The 8,428-nt window shown below is 41.6% G+C and overlaps 3 protein-coding genes and 1 non-coding gene across 5 annotated transcripts in view; 3 read left to right on the top strand and 1 right to left on the bottom strand.

Annotated features, from left to right (window-relative positions):
* Positions 1-2,763, top strand: part of LOC146669478 (paxillin-like) — a 34,732-nt gene extending 31,969 nt beyond the window's left edge. For both annotated transcript variants that reach the window (XM_085406096.1, XM_085406095.1), the window contains one exon: positions 1-2,763. This exon is cut by the window's left edge and continues 14 nt beyond it. In XM_085406096.1, the coding sequence (XP_085262222.1) occupies positions 1-253 (253 nt within the window). In that variant the 3' untranslated portion in view covers positions 254-2,763.
* A 718-nt stretch (positions 2,764-3,481) lies between these two features.
* On the bottom strand, positions 3,482-5,839 carry LOC146669479 (uncharacterized). Its single transcript, XM_085406099.1, has one exon. It carries the CDS (start codon positions 5,712-5,714, stop codon positions 4,398-4,400), a length of 1,317 nt encoding a protein of 438 aa, XP_085262225.1. The 5' UTR covers positions 5,715-5,839; the 3' UTR covers positions 3,482-4,397.
* A 108-nt stretch (positions 5,840-5,947) lies between these two features.
* rplp0 (ribosomal protein, large, P0) lies at positions 5,948-8,286 on the top strand. The gene is made up of 8 exons (XM_085406100.1): positions 5,948-5,990; positions 6,288-6,395; positions 6,490-6,665; positions 6,920-7,007; positions 7,268-7,414; positions 7,540-7,725; positions 7,803-7,943; positions 8,068-8,286. The coding sequence occupies exons 2-8, from the start codon at positions 6,342-6,344 to the stop codon at positions 8,224-8,226; spliced, it is 951 nt and encodes a 316-aa protein (XP_085262226.1). The 5' UTR covers positions 5,948-5,990; positions 6,288-6,341; the 3' UTR covers positions 8,227-8,286.
* On the top strand, positions 7,058-7,187 carry LOC146669481 (small nucleolar RNA SNORA63). Its single transcript, XR_014911897.1, has one exon. It is a non-coding gene; the product is annotated as a small nucleolar RNA SNORA63 (small nucleolar RNA).
* Positions 8,287-8,428: the final 142 nt, after the last annotated feature.

Below are 8,428 nucleotides of genomic sequence, written 5' to 3' on the forward strand. Positions count from 1 at the left end.
ATTTATAAATGGCAGCTTCTTTGACCACGACGGCCAGCCATACTGCGAGGCTCACTACCACGAGCGCCGTGGCTCGCTGTGCTCTGGCTGCCAGAAGCCCATCACCGGCCGCTGCATCACAGCCATGGGCAAGAAGTTCCACCCCGAGCACTTTGTGTGCGCCTTCTGCCTCAAGCAGCTTAATAAGGGCACCTTCAAAGAGCAAAATGACAAGCCCTACTGCCACGCCTGCTTTGTTAAGCTCTTCAGTTAGACTCTGTGCCTGTGTGCCAATGTGTGTGTACATGCGTCTACACGTTTAATGTCTAAATGCACATGTGGATGTATGTGCACTTGTATGTCTATGTGCATCTATGAGTCAGTGGTTTTTCAGACAGGAGGCGTTAAGGTGAGAAATGTTTCCTGACTCTTAACTCCTGATACTGGAGGGACTTTCCGGGTTGCCCAACCTCTTAGGGTTTGGCCTTTTACACTTTTACTAAAGAGATTTTTAACAGAGCCCAAAGAGATTTTTATTTTACTCCTGTGCTTGACAGGATAAGGGAAATTGTTTTTTTGGGTTTTTTTTTTTAATTTCCCCTTCTGTGTGTGTGTGTGTGTGTGTGTGTGTGTGTGTGTGTGTGTGTGTGTGTGTGTGTGTGTGTGTGTGTGTGTGTGTGTGCATAAGTAAGCATATGAGAATCAAGATAAGAGCCCTGATTTGCAAATGATTTTCTGCCCCCGCTGCAGGACAACATCCTGCATCATGTGGCAGCGAATCTATGTTGGCTAGTTTAATGCAGATATGTAACAGTTGCTTGATTGCATGGACCACGGAGAGTTGAGTTGCGCAGTTTAAATGTATGTGGAGAGTTGAATACACAGTGCTTGACTAACGAGTGTTTAAAAAAAAAAGTATTTTTCTAGATTTGGAAACTATTGAGGTGCCATTTAAAATAACTATGAAAACTCCCCATATGTACATAAATATGTATATGGAGCGCATATGTACACTGAGACACACACTGAACCATTTCTCCTTTACTTGTTTAAAATACTCGTCCAGTCTCAGCACACGCCAACAGCAGCTCTTGATGAGACCGTCTTCAGGTGCATTTTCTAAGTTGGTCCTCCTGACATGAGTTCTTGTTTTTTCTACAGTTTTTCTATGGAAATGAACCCAGGTGTTTTCACAGTTTAAACATAGGTTACTCACATTTCTGCTCACATTTCTAGCGTGATTATTTCCCAATAAAAGTGAAATTAAACATTTCATTTGATTTCACTTATATATTATATTCTAATTATATACATTAGAATATAATCATATTGGATCTGTTTTTGGAACTGGTGCAACCTCGGTGTGTATGTGTTCTTTACGTAAACAACTTTCAGATGAAATCGAATGACTACAAAAATAAACATGGGTCAGTGAGGACGGTATAAATAGTTTGGCTGACATTGTGAGAATTTTTATATATTTTTTTAATTTATGAGGAAAAAAATGCCAAAACAAAGCTGATTTCACAATAAATGAAAGCAAATTTTATTCAAAATAAACAATGTCTCATTTACACATTTTGCTGTTGCTACTAACGTACATTTATCACTGTTTTAAATCGCATTAATAAGGCCGGGGTAAAGATTTAAGATGTTTGTCCTTTTTATTTCAATGCATGCTGACTATATGTGGAGTTTGATCAGCACCAGCTGCCAGTTGCTGTTACAATCAGAATCTAAATTTGTATACGTGTGAAACGCTCGAGTCTGTGACACAACTGTGTTTTGTCACAGTTTTGATGGAAATTTATATATTTTTGAGCTGCAGAGGCTCGGCCTGATATGCAAAGAGCTGGCTCTGTTGACATGTAGCCTGACAGTAGTTTACCCTGGTCTCATTCCTTCACACACACGCACGTATACCAGCTTGGATTCCAGTGTGTCAGTATTTTCTTCAGTATTTTTTTTTTTATATGAATTGTTATCCTGCTGTCGGAGTGATATTGCTGCAAAGCTCACAGATGGAAGTTTGATGTGAGCGTTAGCTGGACAGAAGTCACAACATGAAACCAAGCCAGGGCCAAGCCTTTAGCAAAATTCACTTAATGACTTTTAGCAGCTTTTTTGTTTTGAATTGTATCTTTTTTTTGCCACATAAAGATTGTGGGTTTTTTTTCTTTTTGACATTAATCTCTATAAATTTAAAACTATTAATACACGGTATCCATATCCAGATTGTTTTTACTTTGAGAAAATATCTCTTGTGCCAAATGTGTCAATGCAATAAGGTCTTATACACTGTGGAGTTCTCAGCCTTTTCCTGTGATTCGACTCCTTTTGGGCTGAACTCTGGGAGGGCTTCATCTGCTGTGGTGCATCTTAACCCCAAACTATACACTGTAACAGACAAACCGAGGTGAAGCCTCCTGTACCGAGTCATTCAGCAGACACTGTGGTGTTCACCTGTAGCAGATTGAGAGTACTGGATGTAGCAGGGGCAATGTCGACGTTCCATTACGGGGTTGAGTCTTCAGTTAAAATGAGAATGCCTCATAAAAAGAAAATGAATTCTGCTCGTGTATATTTGTCTTCTTACAGGTATTGCCTTATAGTTTTTGCTTCTTTCAATGAATTCATGAGAGAAATTTAAGCTTTTTACTGTTAATGCGGTTAAATCGACTTTGCTTTTTAAATGGAGACCTTCATGTGATCTTTTCTCTTTGTGGGTGGGGCGTAAGCCTATGTGGGTCCTGATTCTTCTGCAAATAAAATATTAAATATTTATTTCTGGCCTTGTTTTTTCATTTTTACATTGTGTGCACAGTACTGTGCAAAAGTATTGAGTCACTCTCAATTTTATATTTTGCTCTCAAGGAGTCAGACTGGTGTTTTTCTTTGTTTGTTTTTTTTAAAGTCTTGTCTAAAGTAGTAGTTCTCCAAGATTTCTGAAGGTCTTTCAGTTTGACTTTGGCCATTGGCTTTTTCCTTCCACTCATTCTCAGTCTACTCCTTGCCTTTGACCATTTTCAGAGGAATTATTTCTTTTTTCTATTGTTTGCTAAGCCACTTAACACCGAGCTATGAATCATTCATGCTCAATAGATAAACTAATGTATCTTTAGGAACTGTCTTGTTGGTCTCATCAGAAATTGTATCAGTGGAAGGGTGACTGTCAAGAAGCCATTCTTAAAGAAGGGAAATGGCAAGTAAATCAGTATTGATCTGATGGAGTGATAAATCCAAATTTTACATTTTTGGTTCAAATAATCAGTATGAACAGAGGTAAGGAAAGAAGTACAACAGTGAGTGTCTATAGCAGGGGTGTCAAACTCAAATACACAGTGGGCCAAAATTCAAAACTGGAATAAAGTCGCGGGCTAACATTAATATTTATTTAAAAAAATACTTCCTCCAGATATAAGAATGAATCTTTGCTTATGGACTCAAACAAGTTTTGCTGAAAAACTGAATATGGAACAAGCAAAGCTTAATACTAAACAATATATATATTAGCAGTGTAATACCAGTAGGCCAGCTCTAATAGTAATTTGGTATGGCTCCACGGGCCAAATGTAATTAAGCTGCGGGCCAAATTTGGCCCATGGGCCAGAGTTTGACACCTATGGTCTACAGCCTTCTGTAAAACATGGTGGAGGCTCTATCATGATTTGGGGCTGCATTTGGTGTTGGGACTCTTTTCAAAGCTGATGAATTATGAATGCAGAAAAGTACAGCTAGGTTTTGATCCATGCAGTACCATCTGGAAAGTGTCTGATTAGCAACAACTTTAATTTTCAGTATAACAGTGATCCAAAACAGTGTTAATGCAATAAAAGCATGCTTGGATAGTGTCCCATTATGTTGTTGTTTTTTAAAAAAAACTTAAAAGTACAAACCCTTGTAAACTGAATTTTCATGTTTCAATGAATTGTCATTTTCCTTGTAACTTTTAAAAAAGATGAAGGTGGGTTTAAAATTTTGCATAGTGATGTACATTGTTCAGAAACTCAGGACTGTATTAAAGTTGGACTATAAATAGAGTGATACAGAAGAAATTGTAGTCAACATTGTACAAGCACACACTGTGTACATCTAACAATTTTTATTTCACATTATCAAAGGGATCATTAGAGTTGGTAGGAAACATTTATGCTGGTTCTACCCTTTCAGCTTACAACCTTAAAACAGGTGTATGTCTGCTGAAATAATAATTAAAAGAGAAAAATCTTTAAAAACATTTTAATTTATTCAAACCTTTATAAGAGGTTGATTCCCTGAATAAGTTAAATAATCCAAAATATGGCAAGGCATTTTGGATTCCTGAGGTGAAATAAAACTACCTCAAAAAGTTCAATAAACATCGATTATGAGCAAGTCTCCGTGTTCCCACTCAAATAAAAAGTTACCAGATCACCAGGTTAATAAACGTGACAAACACAAGGACATGACAGTGCATCTCTCCGGTAAGGAAAGATTCTGATCTGAAGTCTGAACTCGGTGAGAGCTTGAAGCTTGCCAGTGAGCACAGACAGCTGTGGAGTGCTGTCCAGAATCTCCAAGTATCTAAGATGTTGCAGGTGACGAAGCTGCAAGAAATCTTGCTCCGGCACACGTTCATGGCGGATTTTAAGACTTTTGAGCTTTGGAAACAGCCGTGGGATTTCAGCGGTGCGAGTTCCCAGATGTGAGGGCCAGGTGTCTATATGGAGGTGGAGGAGATTTGGCAGCTGCACCGCTATGGCAGCCATGTCCTTTGAAGTGATTCCTGCAACACACAGTGTGAGACTGGTCACGGTGGCTGGAATGGAGGTGATGTACTTATTAACCGGGGGGCCCTTAACGATGATCAGGGTTGAGAGCTGAGGTAGGTCATGCAACCATGTTTTGAGGCGACAAGGAGACAGTGACCACATTTCTGGAATGTCGTGATGTGAGTGCTTGAAGAAGACAGACAGATGTTTCAGGCCAGGCAGGAACTGCAACCCGTGCGCCGGCAATGAAGGATCCATGCAGTCGATGAGCTCCAAACTGGCCAAAGCCAGTGCACCAGCGTCCCCTGAGGGACCTGGACTTGGCTTAGGATCACTGTGACGATAGGTACACAATATATGCACACCTGACAAGGAGAGATGCTTCAGTTTAGGCAGGCACGCGAGTGTGGAGTGCAACATCCACATAGTTTCTCCAACGATGCCCACCTGATGACAGATAAGAGAGTCGAGGTTTTTAAACTGGGACAGCACAGAAATGAATTTACTCACTGATGTGGTAGGGAACATAACGCCACACATGCTTAAGTAAGTCAGCTTCTCGGGAAGAAACAATGGGAATCTGGAAATGTCTAACAAAAGATTAGAGCAACTGCTTCTTAAAACCAGACGTCTCATATTTGGGAAGTCCTTCAAGCAGCTGAAACACTCCTGGGAGCTTTGGTCCATTACCACCGTGGTGAGGATAGGAAGGAACAGAGCGAGCTGTTTCCAGTGTTTCACTTTGGTGCTCTTCATCACTGCGCTGGAAACTTTTCTATGACGAAGAGTGTCCCAGAACTTCCTGTTGTATGAGCCGTTTTTAAAATCCAAAACCACTGTCCAGTTTTTCCACAGAGATCGGTGATCGACAATTGTCTTAAAATACTTGCAGGTTGCCCGGACGTTTAACTTTTCTGTCGCTGACAGATACCCAAAGACGTTATTCCAGACCTCAGGAGGCAGCTTCGAAGGGTCCTGTGCCATCACTTTGCTCTGCGGGCAGATGTCTAAGCGGGCTCGATAACACCGTCACACTAATGCAGTCCCAGAACTCCTTCAAGTAGAGTGCCACAAACCACGCTTTCTGCACGAAAACTGCCACGGAAGTACTAATAGTGACTTTAAAGTGATTGACACAGAATTCACCCAATAGTTATGAAGGTAACGCCCATAGCTGAGTTGTGATTGGTTATCTTTTTTAATACATATCCCTCCCGCGCCTGTCCTCTTCCTCTTTCTTTCACGCGACCCTACTGCGAGGTACGTTTTTTCCCCCCTCGCTTGTTAATAAACCGAAATGCTCGGTCTTTATAGGATTAGGCCAAATATTAGTTTTGTATTCGTGCGATAAACATTTAAACCACTTAACGGGATATATTTTGTATATTTTAAACATTCAATAGGTGTCATTTAGCCAAGCGAGGCCTGTTAATAGAGCGCTAGGGTAGCTAAGGGTAGCCGGCTAACCTTAACTATCGGCCACATGTCCGGAGTGTAAAGTATTGACCAATTTCCAAAGTACCGTTAATATCCTTGTTTTTCGTCCTTTATTTACAGATCCATCCTTGTCTTTAAACCAGCTGTGTAGCGATCCTTGGAAGCACTGCAGAGATGCCCAGGGAAGACAGGGCCACGTGGAAGTCCAACTATTTTTTGAAAATCATCGTGAGTACCTTTTAACATAAATGCACTAGGTCTTTGTTTCTATAGCATGGACACCATAATGAAATTTATGTGACGCACAGTGGTGTATTTACAGCAACTTTTGGATGACTATCCAAAATGCTTCATCGTGGGAGCAGACAATGTGGGCTCCAAGCAGATGCAGACCATCCGTCTGTCCCTGCGTGGGAAGGCTGTGGTGCTGATGGGTAAAAACACCATGATGCGCAAAGCCATCCGTGGCCATCTGGAGAACAATCCTGCACTGGAGAAGTGAGTTTACTGGCAACCTTTGTTTTATGATGCATTGAATTATCAGTTTCTGTGTAGCAGGTTAGTTACGGTGCAGCTTGTGTCGTGCTGTATTGTCGTTCCCCCTGCTAAAATTAACCTGTTTCCAGCTATCCCTGTCTGTCTACACCCCTCGGACAGCCAGGGACGCAAGGTCTCAGACATCTGATAACTGCTCATGTTGGTAGAAATGATAATCTGCTTGTGTAATTTAAGTTTATGCTGGGATTTCACAGGCTCCTGCCCCACATTAAGGGTAATGTGGGCTTTGTCTTCACGAAGGAAGATCTGACTGAGATCAGAGACTTGCTGCTGGCCAACAAGGTGAGAGCCCTTTAATAAAAAAGCTTATAGATAATTTAGATCATGTCAAAGTGCAGGATAAGTTACAATGCAGCTTTTGCAGTACTGCATTGTCGTTCCCCCTGCAAACAGTAAATTGTTTCCTCGCTATACCTGTCTGCCTGCATCTTTTGGCTGCCAGGAACGTAAGGTTTCAGACACCATAACCTGAGTAGTTAAGATCTTAAAGATTTGGTTCTAACAGAGTGGTCTATTAAGGGTTACCCTCTCTTGTATCCCAGGTACCTGCAGCTGCCCGTGCTGGAGCCATCGCCCCTTGTGATGTGACAGTGCCGGCCCAGAATACTGGTCTTGGTCCTGAGAAGACCTCTTTCTTCCAGGCTCTGGGTATCACCACCAAAATCTCCAGGGGAACCATTGAAATCTTGGTGAGTTCGATAATTATACTGTTTTACACACAGGTATTACTCACAATGCTAATGTGTACTTTAAAAAGGGTAAGATTTGAAAATCTCTGCTTCCGCTAATCACTCTGTATGTCTTTGTCCGCCAGAGCGATGTCGGTCTGATCAAGACTGGAGACAAGGTTGGTGCCAGCGAGGCCACACTGCTAAACATGCTGAACATCTCTCCGTTCTCCTATGGACTCATCATCCAGCAGGTTTATGACAATGGCAGTGTTTACAGCCCAGAGGTGCTCGACATCACAGAGGCTTCTCTACATACCAGGTTCCTGGAGGTGAGAATTGGCTGAAATAATTTGGCATGAGTTGTATCTGAATTTTCAGTTTCTCAAAAGTTATTTTGGCCTCTTAGGGTGTGAGGAATATTGCTAGTGTGTGTCTGGAGATTGGCTACCCCACTTTGGCTTCTGTCCCCCACTCCGTCATCAATGGCTACAAGAGAGTCCTGGCTGTTGCTGTGGAGACGGACTACTCCTTCCCCCTGGCAGACAAAGTATGGTTTTTACATTTTTCATACAGCTCTTGCCATTCTCAGTGTTAACACACGATACTTGACTTGGACTTGAAAGTGAAGTTTTGCATTAACAGAGAACTAATGACATCCTTCACCCTCACAGGTCAAAGCCTTCCTGGCTGACCCATCTGCATTTGCTGTCGCAGCACCTGCAGCAGCTGCTGAGACTGCCGCAGCTCCAGCTGCTGCTGCTAAGGAGGAGGCCAAGGAAGAGTCTGAGGAATCAGATGGCGAGATGGGCTTCGGTTTGTTCGACGAATAAAATACAGCGAACAGAACCACATCTAATAAGAACATGATTCAATAAATAATGCAAGATCCATGTGCTGGTGTTGTCTCTTTATTAGTACAACTGAAAGGAGATTGTAGTAGTCTTTGTGGTTGAAAATGACACTTTGTAGTTGAAATGGAAAGATATAACAAGGGGAGTGAGTCCTTACATAAGAACATTTCAAAAGCAAATG

This window comes from Rhamphochromis longiceps, linkage group LG5, assembly GCF_057381845.1.
Source record: "Rhamphochromis longiceps isolate RC_006_pf linkage group LG5, R_longiceps_female_GT1.1, whole genome shotgun sequence".
Lineage (NCBI taxonomy): Eukaryota > Metazoa > Chordata > Actinopteri > Cichliformes > Cichlidae > Rhamphochromis > Rhamphochromis longiceps.

What these genes read in the sequence shown, in the direction of transcription:
- rplp0 (XM_085406100.1), top strand. Translation starts at nt 6,342, where the DNA reads ATGCCCAGGGAAGACAGGGCCACGTGGAAGTCCAACTATTTTTTGAAA. An exon ending in ACTATTTTTTGAAAATCATC is followed by an intron (nt 6,396 to 6,489) that starts GTGAGTACCTTT and finishes GTGTATTTACAG; the next exon opens with CAACTTTTGGATGACTATCC. An exon ending in CCTTCCCCCTGGCAGACAAA is followed by an intron (nt 7,944 to 8,067) that starts GTATGGTTTTTA and finishes TCACCCTCACAG; the next exon opens with GTCAAAGCCTTCCTGGCTGA.
- LOC146669479 (XM_085406099.1), bottom strand. Translation starts at nt 5,714, where the DNA reads ATGGCACAGGACCCTTCGAAGCTGCCTCCTGAGGTCTGGAATAACGTC.